The 15530-nt window shown below is 35.9% G+C and overlaps 1 protein-coding gene and 1 long non-coding RNA gene across 3 annotated transcripts in view; one reads left to right on the top strand and one right to left on the bottom strand.

Annotated features, from left to right (window-relative positions):
• The window catches only part of ANXA10 (annexin A10), an 81966-nt gene extending 77686 nt beyond the window's left edge, over nt 1-4280 (bottom strand). For both annotated transcript variants that reach the window (XM_037024737.2, XM_037024736.2), the window contains exon 1: nt 4071-4280. Coding sequence is in view for 1 of the 2 variants with exons in the window: in XM_037024736.2 (XP_036880631.2) it covers nt 4071-4088 (18 nt within the window). In the remaining variant the exon portion in view is untranslated. The remainder of the gene's footprint in view (nt 1-4070) is intronic.
• The window catches only part of LOC108384742 (uncharacterized), a 98653-nt gene extending 83556 nt beyond the window's left edge, over nt 1-15097 (top strand). The window contains exons 5-6 of the long non-coding RNA XR_005063024.2: nt 2606-2729; nt 13874-15097. This is a non-coding gene — a long non-coding RNA (uncharacterized lncRNA). The remainder of the gene's footprint in view (nt 1-2605; nt 2730-13873) is intronic.
• The last annotated feature ends 433 nt before the right edge of the window (nt 15098-15530 follow it).

The raw sequence follows: 15530 nt of genomic DNA, 5'->3' as shown, positions 1-15530 counted from the left end.
AGGGAGAGAGGGTTTAGGGAGAATTGGAGGAGAGGAATTACATATAAGGAATGCAATACACTTCTGAGGACTTTCTCCACAAAAAGAAGAGAATTTGGCATTAACTGATGAGGGATGTGGGTTTATGGAATTCCTTAGCATGGTTGAGTCTATTTATAAATAAAGATTGAGCTGAGTTTAAAAGACTATATGATTTTTCCATTCATGAAATTTTTGATGTTGGTCAAATTTATTAGGAAATTTATGAATTATACACACATATGTATGTACATATATATGCACAAAATTAACCTTGGTAATAATAGACCCCTTATCTCTAGGGGTACGTTGGGCTGTTGCAGTCCAGGGCTTTGGGTTACTGTTGGGTTCAAGCACTGGCACTGCTGTTTAATAAAACTGTTGATAATCACTCACATTTTGGGGAGAGGGTGTTTATACTCCTGGTCTTTTTAGTGTTTTACCTGCCAATTAATTCTCAGGAGACTCTATAATATGAGTCACGTGGATCTGGGGGAGGCTGGTTCTGACTGTATGTTTCTGTTATTCTATAGGCATGGTTGCCCAGCTCTTACATTGAAAGAATCTGTAGCTGTTATAAGGAGATTTAAAAGAATTTAACAACATGCTTATATATCATTGCAAGGAAAGAGTTACTACCTTACTCTTTTCAATCCAATACCTATTGTTTAACAGAGGCTGCTGTAAAAGTTGAAGCCATAGGCAGCATGATTCATAACTTTTGTTGAATCAAAGTGCGTAAAGTTCAGACAGTGTAGTCTTCTGATAGTAAAAAGCAATAAAAAATATGAATAACCTTTTATTAACATTTGTTCAGTAAGTCATATTGCAGATAAACAATCAAAGTCAGCTTTCTTGGATGGAAGTTTTTCTCACAGAAATACTTTCAGTAGGAAAAGCCTCCTTTAAAAATATTCCTGCCTAATTGACAGCCTCTGCTCCCTGGGGAGGTCTTCTCTGCCAGCAATCACTTCTGGATAGAGGGCCCTGAATTTATTTCTGATTCACTGAGTGCTCTTTCTTCATTACATGGTACTCACTGCTAAGTACCAATGTGGTCATTCCATCCTAATTGGGCTAAAATGCAGAATGTCTTGTTGCCTACACTAGACATTGCCTAAATTGCTGAATTGCTGTTGTCTGACTTTGGTGCTCTTGAGCCATTCTGGGTGCAAATTTATGAAAGAGCACGTTTGTAAAGATTCTGCTACTAATTTTATATCTCTTCATTGGGTTCCTGAAGGATCTACTCTTTGCTTTATAACATAAAGTTAATAATTATGAAGTATAATCATCCTTAGGCATTTTTACCTCTTTCTTTGTGGTAGAAATAGTTTTGAAGTTAGACAGGATCCTATAATGCCATTTCCTGTTTTTTTTTACCCTGGGGAAAGTAACTTCTCTAAGCCTTGGTATATTCATGTGGAAAATAGGGATGGTAATACGTTCCTTGAAGGTTGTGAAGACTAAAAATAATACATGCAAAACCACTGAGCAGAATATCTTGTGCCTATAAGAATTTCAAGACCTTTGAATGTTAAATGGTATTCTTATAAAAAGATTTGCTGTGAGTATTAAATTAGACAAGATATACAAAACTCTTGATGCAGACTAACAAAGTCATCATCACAATTTTTTCTTTATGTGTAATATATAATGTTAATTCAGGTATGGAGTATTCTATCAATATGTTATATTGCTTGTAATACTGTGATTACCATTTTTCTGTCAGTCAATATATATGGTAAAAATAGGAAACTTGTCAAAAGGACAGGAAGAGAAATAGGATTTAAGTTTACTTATAGGCAAAAAGGGAGGGTATAATCAACTAAATGAATCTATAGGAAATAAAATGCTACCATACAAAAAAGTAGGATCAGTTAATGACAAAACAGGACAAAACCAGCCATTAATTTCACAGAACAACCAAGGCACACACACTGAACAGGCAGTATATTTTAGTGGATACAATGGCACAACAATGCCTGGTTTGGACCATGGCTTAAACAAGTTGTTTTTAAATACTCTACAGTTCAGTTTCCTCTATTCTCAGAGGGACATTATAATAACATCTTCCTTATAAGGTGATTTATATCTGATTAATTAATACATCAGAACAATTTCAGGCTTGCCATATCATTTAATTAAATCTTGCTTTCAGTAGATGGTCTAACAGTCAAACACATAAATAAAATACATTTATTGCATTAAAAGTAAATTTACCTTGTTAATGTAACTAACCCACTCAAGCTGCTTTAATCATTAGGGGTCATTTAACTTCATAATTCTACAAAGTGATTTAAAGGATTACATACACTTATTTCTTACAGGAATTTAACGACTTTTTCTATGATTCTTGTCTCCTGTTTGGCTTGTATTTAAATTTTTTGTACTTGTTACTAACACTAATGAATTAATTTGGTGGCTTTTGAAAATATTCATGCATTTCTATCAACATGTAAGTTCAAAAGTCATATATATTGAAGCTGCACTGCTGAGTAGAGGGCCTAGGTGTCTATTTTTAGGAAACAACCAAATCAATAATTATGCGCAGCGTAATATGAGAACTTCTGCTTTCTTCCCTAAGGAAGCGCTTGTCTTTTGCTTGAGGATACCAGACCCAATATGGAGATTGAACAGAAGAGCTTGACCTCACCTATTGGTCTTTTCAATGCCAAACTCTGTTTGGGCTGTCTAGCTTAAGACACCAGGTAATTGCTTTAAATATATGACATTGATTATGTAAAACCATTTTATCATCAAAACTTGCAGAGATAATACATACAACCTAAGTTTTATGTTTGACATAGCTGAAAATACTTAAATGAAATTTTAGATAAGCTCAAATCCAAGTATTTAATCTGATATTCTTTATCTGCTCCAGAAACATAGCAAATCATTGCATTTCTTGAAAATCTTGTCACCATGGTAACTTTTAATAATCTCTGAAATACAGTTTAAATATTTTCAAAATGTTTCTTTGATAAATTGACATGTAATTGTTAATATAAAACTATGTCATACAGAATATAATGTTATTTCCAAATAATTGTACTTGAATGAATTGAAAGGGAGAGAACAATAGCTTTTTACAAGTTATATCATTTACCATATTGGTCTGAATTACCTAATAACTTTTATTTCTCTGTAGTGAAAGGTAACTGCCACACAATTAAAGCAATAACGATAAATTTCAAAGCAAATGAGATTCTGAATTCTGAAGATGAAATTAAGATTTTTAAGATAACAGTTACAGAAGGTAGTCATATTTTAGATCCCTATTCAATATTTAATTTGAAAAACAAGATAAGAAAATAATATTCTCTAGGAATTTTGTAAATGAATAAATACTGTTTTTTTTTGTGCTGAACTTTAACCAAATAATTATGTTGTGATTTTTTTTGGCATAAAAAAGTTTAAAAATCGAAATAAAAATAAAGATTCCTGGAAGTATTTTTTATAGTATAGATTTAAAAAAATCATTAACACGCATCACAATTATGTAAAATTATCAAGACAATGTGAAATGGGTATCTTTTCAAGCAATGCATAGTTAGGTAACCCAGTATCTATTCTGGCTCTTCAAAAGTTTATAGGCTATTAGAGTAATTGGACTGAAGTGATTTCAAAGAAAAAAATGAAATGACTGAGTTATACATTACATAAATTCAAGAACTATTAAAAAAATAAACTATTTTTCTATAGAGATCAGACATAATTAAAATTAACAGTCATACAAAAATTAAAGACAAATATGAAGATAAAAATCTTACTTTAACTTCATTTAGAGTTCTTAATCAAGTTACTTATGAAAGGGGTAACTAAATTTCCTCTATGAAATAATACATTATTTCAAAATTAGCATGGATTTGAGATTTGATAATAGTAACCTTGTTAAATCATTATATTGAGCGCTCACTAAAAATTTAATGAAATAAATTTTCATCAACAATATTTCCTGATGAAAATGTCAAATACCACAAATGAAATTTTATAAATAAGACTCAATCTCAAAACTCTGAAAGTTTTACAGAAATAGATATTATACTTACATAGTCTCCACAAAACATTTTGACGATATTACTTGACTTCAGAGGATAGCAAAAGATTTTTAGTAAATGATCAGTTGCATAGACTTGTTTTACTAAGTAGCAACAAAGAATTGAAGTTCACTGTTAAAATTTAAATATGTGTCCTGTTCAATGTAGGGTCAATTCTAGATACAGCATGTCTCAAGATACACTACTTAATACTGAGATATTAGTCATAGGTGAGGCAGAATTATTTCACAAAATAAATAAAACTCCTGGTCCTGTGTTGATTTAAGAAACCTAAATTAGCCAATCAATGAAAGAAGTGTAATCTTTTGAAAAACCTGATGACTTATGGAAAGGTAAGCCAACTAACCACAAAGTTAATTATTTATTTTCTGCTTTATTTTTTTTAACATTCACACTCTTTAAGGCACTCAAGTTCCCCTAGCTTCATATTTCAAGTGGCTAGGTTCTATGTACATCTAGACCATTCTTTAAATATTTTTAACTCTCATATTTCAGTTCTTATGTTAAAAAGTAATGTATTTAGGACATAATTGATTATCCAATAATAAAAGCCTTTTGAAAAATCATATATTCACCATCATTTTCAATATTTTCTTATATATTTTACTTTAATATTTAACTTTATTACATTTTAAGGATACATATTAATAAAATATATTCAGAGTCCACTATATTGTTAGGAATTATCTACCCCCACAAATTCATACATTATTCCAAAATAAATAAAAGTGTTTATATCATTTTACTGCTATGTGACATTTAGCGAACAATACAGCGTTCATTTGGTATACAAAAATGTTCTAAGATTTTTGAAGACATATTAAGGATAAACAATTCTTGGTTGAAATAACAGAAAATTACAATAATAGGTATCAACAGATTAGTAGCCAAAAGTCTGGGACCACTTTGCCCAAAATAAATCTGGTTAAAATATGAATAAGAATCACTAAGCAGGATTCAATGTAATAATTTATTATTAGGAGAAAAATATCTGATTTGTGCAGCATTTCGTTCTTAATGGAATCTGCTTAACTTATTAGTATACTTGGTACTATGAAAGACATGCAGAAGGACAATACTTGCTTTCAAAGAAGTTACAATCCCTTAAGTCATTATGTATGTATGTGCATGTGTGTGTGTGTATGTTTGTGTCTATATTTTTTAGAGAGAAAATGAATGTATAAGAAATAATAGTTAATATCCATAATATATAAGGAGCCCTTATAAATCCAGGAGAAAAAATATTCAATAGAAGTATTTGTAAATTCACACACACACATACAGAAAAGTACAAAGAACCAATGAGCATTTGAAACATGTAAGGGTCTTAAAAATCAGGTGGGGAATAACTCTCTTTAGAAACCAGGAAAAGTGAAACTCTAGCCAGCTTTTGCTGTGTTACTGTAGATCCTATTTAGCTCTCTCAATGAGCAAAAGGAATTCCAGTTTCAAAAGGAACTATATCAAAGGGTACTTCTGTAACCTTGACAGAAAGGAAAGTAAGCCAGTCTGATGACTAGTAAATTGGAACTAAACTGCCTTAAACGTGTTCCCAAAAACTAGACACAGTCTTTCTGGTGCTGCTCTCCCTGAAAGTCAGAACTGAGAATACAGGACTGGGAATCCTGTTTTTCAAACACTGGTGATTCCACTAGGCTAGACCACCAGGCTTTTGGGTATGTATTTGCCACAGCTTGCCCAAATTCTAAAGATTATATACACTGGAAACCTAAATCTAAAGATTACATACATGGCCTTTAAGATATGAGGGTACTCAAATAAGGGTTGACCAGTGTGAGATGCTAGCAAATTGTTTTATTAACTCAAAAGTGCTATTTGTATAATGAATTTAATGTCTTAAAATAAATGAACTCCCATAATTCCCCATGCTCATGGTCTACGGTTCTGTTGAGGCTGGAGGATCCTGTGACAGGATCCAAAGAGGTAAGTGGGTAGCCCTAGGGGTGAGAAAGAGGACAGGAGAAGACTCCTTCTGCCTCTGTTGGTGATGTGCATTCTCTCCACTCTTGCTTCTTTCTTGGACTAGCTTCCTGCCAACTAATATAAAAATAGTTATAGAGAAAAAATAGGGGTCAGGTAGGAGAAGAAGAGAAAAAAGTAGGCTTAAAATAATTCTTGAATAAAGACTAATGCAGACCTAAACTGGAATTGAAATAATTATTTTTTTGCCTGTAACTTTTTTTCATTGAAGTATAGTTGATATACAATCTTATATTGGCTCAAGTGTACAACACAGTGGTTCAACAGCTACCCACCTTATTAAAACCTCACTCCAACTAGTGCGGGTACTATCTGTCAATATATGGGGATGTTGCAGGATCGTTGGCTAAATTCTCCGTGCCGTACTATTTTCCCTGTGACCAACTTATATTATGATTGATAATTTTTGTGCCTCTTTATCCCCCTCATCTTCCCCACCCAGGTACTCCATACCTCCCGCCATGGTAACCACCAGTCACTTCTCAGTGTCTATGAGTCCACTACTATTTTGTTCATTTTGTTGCGTTGTATTTTTAGATTCCACAAATGAGTGAAATCATATGGTATTTGTCTTTCTCCACCTGGCGTATTTCACTTAGCATAATACTCTCTAGGTCCATCCCTGTTGTCCCAAATTGAAGGATTCTTTCTTTTTAACGACTGAATAATATTCCATTATATATATGTTCCACATCTTGATGGATACTTTCGATGCTTCCCTATTCCCTATCTTGGCTATTGCAAATAATAGGCAATGAACATAAATATGTGTATTTCTTTTTGAATCAGTGATTTTGTTTCCTTCAGGTAAATGCCTAGAAGTGGAATTACTGGGTTGTATGTGATTTCTAGTTTTAGTTTTTCAAGGAACCTCCATACAGCTTCCCACAGGGACTGAACAAATTTATATTCCCACCAACAGTATAGGAAAGTTCCCTTGTCTCCACATCCCCACCAACTATTGTTATTTATTGTCTTTTGGATAGTGGCCATTCTAATTGGTGTGAGGTGATATCTCATCATTGTTTTGACTTAAATTTCCCTGATGAATAGCAATGTGGACCATCTTTTCATGAGCCTATTGACAATCTGTTTCTTCCTTAGAAAAATGTCTGTTCAGGTCCTCTGCCCATTTATTAATCTGGTCATTTGTTTTTTTGCTTTTAAGACATATGAACTCTTTTATTTTTATTTTTTATTAAGGTGTCATTGATACACAATCTTATGCTCAGGTTTCACATGAGAAACATAGTGGTTACAACATTACCCCCTATTATCAAGTCCCCCCCACGTACCCCATTATAGTCACTGTCCATCAGCATAGTAAGATACTACAGTCACTACTTGTCTTCTCTGTGCTATACTTCCTTTCCCATGTCCCCCCTATATTATGTGCACTAATCATGATACACCTTAATCCCCTTATACCTCCCTTCCTACCCACCCTTCCCAACCCTTTTCCCTTTAGTAAGCGCTAGTCCCTTCTTGGAGTCTGTGAGTCTGCTGTTGTTTTGTTCTTTCAGTTTTTGCTTTGTTTTTATACTCCACAAATAAGTGAAATCATTTGGTACTTGTCTTTCTCTGCCTGGCTTATTTCACTGAGCATAATACCCTCTAGCTTCATCCATGTTGCTGCAAATGGTAAGATTTGTTTTCTTCTTATGGCTGAATAATATTCTATTGTGTGTATGTGCCACCTCTTCTTTATCCATTCATTTACTAATGGAAGTTTTCAGCAATTGTTTCTTCAAAGAGATTTTTTGCCCCTTTAACTCTATGTTCTCCTGGTTCCCCTACTTTGTGAATATTGTTTCATTTGTAGTTGTCACACAGCTCTCTGCACATACTCTCATTCTAGAGATTCTTGTTTCTCTCTGTTTCTCAGCTTCATTGTTTCCTTGTTCTCCAATTTTCTTCTCATTGAGTCTCTCCTCTGTTTCCAGCGATCTATTATTCATTGCCTCCATTGTATTTTTCATTTCAGTTGCTGTATTCTTTAGCTCTAAATGGCTCTTTCCCATCTCTTCTATCTCTTTGTTGAGGTCCTCTCTGAGATCTTCCATACTTTTCTGCAGATCAGTGAACATGTGTGTGACTGTTATTTTGAAATCTTTATCAAGAACTTAGGTGATCTCCATTTCACTTATCCCTCTTTCTGGTGTCTTATCCCATTATTTTGTTTGGAACATATTCCTCTACCTCCTCATTTTGTCAGGGTTTTTCTGTGTTTCTTACTTTGTATTAGATCTGCTATGCCTTCTGGTGTAGAGAGGTGTCCTGTGATGCCCAGAAGCTCAAGACTGTTTACTCAGCAGTGTCTGGCTCTCCTTTGAGGTGGAGCCCCAGTTGCTTTGGGTGGGCTGTGGGTGGGGATGCCCTTCTGCCTGTCTGCTGGCTGTGGCTGATCTCTGTCAGCAGAGGCCTTTTTGAGTGGTGCAGTGGTGCTTCTGCTGGGATTGGTGTTGGTGGGCCTTCCCTCTGCCAGCCCAGCAGCGATGGCACTGCAGGGAGCTTGGTGCCGGACAGTGCCACCATCAAGGAAGAAGGAGCATTTGGACATGGCTCCCCTGGATGCCCCCCCGTTGGACTGTGAGAGGGCTGGCAAAGCTGAAAAAGTCTCCCTCTGCCTGCCAGGCTTCAAAGTCTGATGATTGCTGGGCCAAGGAAGCTGGGCAGGTGGGCGGGTTGTGTGCGGGAAAGTGCCTGGGGGCTACTTGCAGTGAGGAGGATGGAGCTTCCGGGGCCGGCTCTCACGAGTGCCCACGCAGGTGGGCTGAGGCTCTAATTCCTACCCCTCTGGCGCACCCCCAGCTGCTGGTACATCTTACATACTGCTGCGTCTGTGTTGGGTCTCAGCAGGAACAAGGGGGCGTGCCTGTCCTCCCCAAGCAGCAGGGGCTCCAGCCTCCCAGAGCGCTCCAAGCCCCGTGAACCACCCAAGCCCAGCGCAGTGTGGACTCGTGTTCCCAGAGCAGGACTCCAGGGCCAGGTGCGCAGGCTTCCTTAGTGCTTATCCCCTCCCCGGTCCATTCCTGTCCCTCCTGCTTGCGGGCTGGGACCGGGAAAGGGCTTGGTTCATGGTTGTGCCGCTTTGCCCTTCTCGGCGTTTCCTTCCCCTCCTCATCAAGTGGAGACGGTCTCTTCTGAAGTCTGAAGGTCATTTTCAGGGTTAGTTGCATTTGCTTTAGTTGCTACTTTGGTCTGTTTGTGGGAGGAAGTTTCTGCCTTGCCGTCCATTCCATCTTTTTGAACAAAGTCAAAATTTTATTTATCTCTGCACTTTGGACATATTCTGATAAAGTCCATTCAAGGTTCACTGGGATTGGAAATTTGCACTGACCCTTTCCATTTTGGGGCAAGAGAAATCATGAATAAAAACAACCCATTTTTAATTATTTTTCTAATATCTCCAAATCCTTATAGAAAAAATTTAATTAAAAGTCAATGAAAAAAGTAACATACTATAAAATTATTTTCATCACTTTAAAAATTAGATTCTAGCATATTAGTCATGTGTATTAATTTGAAACAAATTTCACTGTCCTGGAATAATAATTTTCATATATTTCACAAAGATTAGAAGTCAGAGAATCATTATCATTAAAGGAGAAGAAATATTTGTGCTGCTTAATTGATCTCATCTGTGATTAATATTAGAAGCAAAGTACACTAGAAGGCAATATCAAACGTTTCTGGATCATGCTTACCTTTTTAAATACCTTTTGTTTCGAAATGAAAACATAGGCCGCCTCTTACTCATCCTTGATATGTTTAACCTGATTCTTATGTGTTCTTATGGACAGATACGGCCAAAGTAGAGACTAAACTTGATTTAACTTTATTTGAAATCAGTAAATAAAACTTATGCTGTAATATACAAATACTATGTTTTTAACATATGCATATACTAATCTTATCCATCAAAATAAGAAACATGTCTTTAGTAAAACAAGAAATTTCTTTATGATGTGTGACTATGAAGTAATTAAAAAACATCCTAGAATATATGTATCTAAGTGTGTATGGTCCTTTACCTTAGGAGAATATACAGTAATTATGGTAATGACGCCATCATTTCAAGGATAAAAGGTAATATTTTTAGGAATCCAGTGTGCCGGCTTTATTCTAAACAATTTGTATGATTTGACTTATTTCTCAAACAACCCTATGAAGCAGGCATTATTACAGTGCCCCGTAATATAGATGAGAATCGAGTAGATTTAAAATGAGACTCAGGTAATTGAAGGGGCTCCCAAGACTCTGCAGAGCATCCTCATGTAAGGCTTTATAAAGCGAAGAACACTGCACGGCGGGAGAAAGAGAGTTCAGGCGAACAACAGGGGCCTGCCTTTTAAGGTCCTTCTCATTTGCAGGGATGTGATTCATTTCCAGATTAAACTATCATTTGTGCAGTACATCTTGCTTTGGGAGAGTTTGCAAAAGTTTCTGATGGGATCTTTTATGTCTCTCTGGCTACATAGTCAAGCCTGACTAACCAGTAATACATTACCAGGATTATTTTGGGAGTCATTTGGGGGTTTTTGGAAATGCTGCTTTTTGATCCCACCTTTGATTCCATAACAAATGTTGCAAGACAGCGCCCCTCTTTAGTTGCCTCAGGCCCATTTCCGGACAATATGGCAACCCTACTGGGTACTACCTAAGAATTGGCAAAAGTCCCTTTTGTTATTATCTGGATTCTCTGATGCCACAAGGAACACTGCTCAGTTCTGTGCACTGAGAAGATGAATCTTTTATGTCTTTAGTTAATGTAATGCCATCAACACATCAGCAGTTCCTAGGTTACTTTCTGGGTTGGATGCAGGTTGAGCTGGTCTTTCATCTTTGAGGACTGTCTATTTGTTTGGTACCCTTTGCTAACATGTCATAGAGAAGGGCTCATTGTTGCATCCTTACATAACTGCACAGGGAGATGTAGGGCACAGAGAGAGGGCAGCGTCCTGTCCTGTGTGATAAGTACCTCTGATGGTTCCCTTCTTGCCTGTTTTTGAATGTAGTTTTCATTTAAAGAGGGAATTCTTCTTTCCTTTCCCTTCTATGTAGGATGACGATATCTTAGAACCCACCCTGATGGGTATCTCAAGTCTCAAAATAAATGTATGTCCTTCGTAATAGAAATAATTTCAGTTAATGCCCGCAATAACAATAGCTAGCTGAGTTATTTTCAAATGGTGTTCTTGAAGTAGCTTAAGGTTACTTTTCAGTCCAAAAATACCGTGAGTTACCACTGGGTGGCAGGGACGGGCTTTTTCCAAATGCTGCAGTCAGCTTTTAAGGGACCCTTGAGAATTCACTTGAGCTAAAGTGAGCAGAGGATAGTAGGGTTGTGGGTTTGACTGTGTGCTATGGTTCTTTGAAGTTGCTGTTCCCCCAAACGCCTTGATCAAATTCAGTTTTTTTGTCTTGGTAATTTCATAAATATATGTCAGTGAGTTTCTCAGGTGTTGTATATGATTTGTATAGGAACCAAACAACCTAATCAATTTTCACTTGCTTTGATTTTGGAGTTGGCAGAAACAATAACATATATTTGGTTGTCTGAGGAATGCCCTGGTCATCCCTATCTGAGAAATATCTGGATATTCACTATTCTTTGCTAATCCCTGTACTTAAGTTGGGTTAATCAGCCATCGTCTGGGGTCATATGACTAACAAGCACTTGGAATTCATTTTTATCTTAGTAATAACTGTCATTTCTAACTATAGTAAATAACTGTCATTTCTAACTGAATCAAGTGTCAGTTTATCTCTAATATCCAAGATATATAACTCACACAAGTCAATAGCAAAACACAAACCAATTAAAAAAATGGGCAAAGGAACTGAACAGACATTTTTCCAAAGAAGATGTACAGATGGCCAACATGTACATGAAACGATGCTCAACATCAGTAATTATTAGGGAAATGCAGATTAAAACCACACTGAGATATCACCTCACATCTGTTAGAATGGCTAATATAAAAAAGACAAGAGATAACAAGTATTGGTGAAGATGTGGTGAAATGAGAACTCATACATTGTTAGTGGGAATGTAAATCCGTGCAGCCACTATGGAAAACAGCGTGGAGGTTCCTCCAAAGATTAAAAATAGAAATACCATATGACCCAGGAATTCCCCTTCTGGATATTTACCCAAAGAAAACAATACTTTGAAAAAATATATGCACCCCTGTGTTCATTGTAGCATTATTTACAACAGTAAAGATACAGAGACAAACTAAGTGTCATTGGATAAATGGATAAAGAAGATGTCATATATACAATAATAAATAAAATATTATTCAACCATGAGAAAGAAGGAAATCCTGCCACTTGTGACAACATGGATGGACCTTGAGGGCATTATGCTAAGCGAAAAAAGTCAGAGAAAAACAAATAATGGATGATATCACTTATATGTGTAATCTAAAATGGTTCAAACTCACAGAAACAGAGAGTGGAATAATAATTACCAGGGCAGGGCATTTGGGGAAATGGGACTGGTCAATGAGTACAAACTTCCAGTCTAAGAAGAGTAAATTCCATGCATCAAATGTACAGAAATATACATCTGTTTATCTCATCAGGTGCGGCAATAACGGAATGATTTAAACATCTTTGTGGAAAGCACAGTAGAATGTGTTTTCCAATCATCTCACATTAATGCAGATTGAATTTCTTCATGAGCAGGAGTGGAGAAGAAATCATTAGCCAAACTGATCACAAAATTATAGTCTCCCTTGTTGCCCAGTTTGAATATTTAATATCACATTGTGCACACCTTGTACCATGGGGGTTATTATTTATTAAGTTTTGTATAATCTACAGTAAATCTTCAGGATTCATCAGTTTTTCTCATAGTCCATTAACCAAGGAATCTGTGGGTACTAATGTGTCTGCATCTGAAAGTACTTTTCATAAAATCAACATTTCCTTATGCACCTCAGTTATCCACCTCAGTCTATTCTAATTGTTTTAAATTAGCCACTAGAGTGGACTTAGATAACTTTAAAGTTCCCATCCAACATGCTTCATTAATAGAGAATGAAGAGCAGATTTGCAGGACAACCTTTACCCAATAATTTGGGGAAGATAAGAGTCCTCATTCCAAACATCATATCCACTCCAATAATACATTCTGGCAGGATGACACAACCATACAGAACTTCTGGTAATTAATTTGCTTGTTTAAGCCATGCTTGATTTTACCTGTATGTTTACAGTTGCTCATCATATCTCCCCAGTTTAATTATACTGTCTGTGGACTCTTCATTTTCAGGCTTTAGTGTGACATCCTATGGCCGCCAGTGTCTAGCAGCCAAGTTTCTTTCCCACCCTCAGGCCATCTCACCCGTACCAGCATAAACAGCATTGAGTCCCTGGCTGGGCAGTTGAGCCAAGTGGCTCCTGTCACCCAGAGACATATTCATCCCCTCTGTTCCACATATTTTTAATTGGCATTGACTGGACGGATTATAAATTCCTTTCTGTATAATAACATATTTTTAAAAATTCATTAAGGCTAGGGTAAATTGAGCAAATCTGTCAATTCCTATCACATCCTGGAGGGTTAGTTGGGGGGGTAGTCAGATCACCTTATCTTTATATAGTGAGTCATTAGAACGTTAGTAGTCAAGCCTTCCATCACCTTCTTTTTAGTGTTACTTTTAATCAACCTTATGAATAGTTAACGTTCAGTTTGATTTTTCTGAGTCTTTTTTTTTTTTAACCCATTTTATTCTCATTTCGTTTCTCTGGAATAATCCTAATCATTTTTCCACTATTTGCAGGAACCGGGCCAGAGGTGCCCCCAGTTTTCCACACCTCACCTGCTCCCACAACATGGAAGTCCGCTGAGGATGCCCAGCAGCCAGAGATTCTGATGTCACAGCACCAGCCGTATCGTGACCAAAAGTATAGAATTAGGAGAAATTGAAGAATTATTACAGTGGATCAAAATGAATTCCTCATTTTCTCCACACTTCGGCCACCTCAGCAGAAGTGTTCTGTTTAACATGGAGGGCTGGATTCGAGCAGCTCTTTTTAGATTTGTGTTGTTTGCCTTTGCGTTTATAGAGCAGAGCAGACTGGGAGTTTGCCCTGCATCTACCTTTCTGAAAAAGCTGCTGCAAATGAAGGTTCTGAGTATCTGATTGACAGTATCTGATGCAAGAGAAGCAGCTCTTTGAAACGAAAACAGGATTTTGATGAGCTACATACACAATCGTATTTACTGTAGCATTACTCACAATGGCCAAGCTCTGGAAACAACCCGCATACCCATCAATGGATAAATGGATAAAAAGATACAGTACATATACACAATTACTCAACCATGAGAAACTAAGGTATCCTGCCATTTACAACAACGTGAATGGACCTTGAGCACATTATGCTAAATGAGTACCGTGTGATATCACTTATATGAATCTATAAAAGTGTCAAACCTGTCAACAAAACAGAGTGAAATGATGGTCACCTGGGGATGGGGAATGGGGGGCATAAGATTGATTGCGCTTAAGGGAACAAACTTCTAAGAGTAGCAAATAAGCCACAGAGATCTAATGCATCGTATAATGAATACAGTCAACAATACTGTACTATAATGATATAATATAATAAAATCACCTCAGTAGGAATCATATTAGGTATATATCAACATGCAAGGTACCTTAAAATTGCAATTGTAATGTCAAATTTATCAAATGAGATAAATAAATATAAAGGCATAGTCAGTCATGAAGAAATTTTATTTTATTCCCTTTGCATAAAATTTGACTTTTATTAAAAAAAAGAAGATAATATCCAAGTTATGCAAGATGAACAGGTTGTAGAGATCCCATGTACATCATGCCTATAATTAACAATACAATATTGTAGACTTAAAAATTTGTTAAGAGCGTAGAGCTCTTTTTAAATGTTCTGACCACAATGTATATACATCCGTTTGCATTATAGCAAAATCAAAAGGTCTTTTCACATTGATTATCCAAACAATAAAATATGAAAGTAGAATAGTACTTAGTACATAGAAAAGGATATGTAAAGTAAAAAAATAAAAAAGAATTGCAACTATCATATGTGTAGAATAAATAGTTTGTAATATTGAATAAAGAGAACAAAGTCTCAAAGATTAAGTTAATACTTTATGATTTTAGCAGAAAGCACAATATGGAGGGAATTACAAAAATCAAAACAATGGATTAAAAACCATTTAATGGGTATTGATTTACATGTAATGGTTTCTATTACTTTTAATATCACAGTTAAACACTGTTTTTAGCAACCAAACTAATATATAGACAGTTTTGGAAACTGTCTAGGCAAAGTCACCTTCCCTTCTGTATTTAAAAGTACTTTAATTATAAATCATATCATTGGAAAACAGATGCTATTTAAGTGCACTGTAAAAAGGTAAAATCACTACATGCAGAATTGCATCAAACT

Source organism: Manis javanica, chromosome 3, assembly GCF_040802235.1.
Source record: "Manis javanica isolate MJ-LG chromosome 3, MJ_LKY, whole genome shotgun sequence".
Classification (NCBI taxonomy): Eukaryota; Metazoa; Chordata; class Mammalia; order Pholidota; family Manidae; genus Manis; species Manis javanica.
The sequence above is the reverse complement of the archived record's forward strand: the minus strand, read 5'-3'. Positions and strand labels throughout refer to the sequence as shown.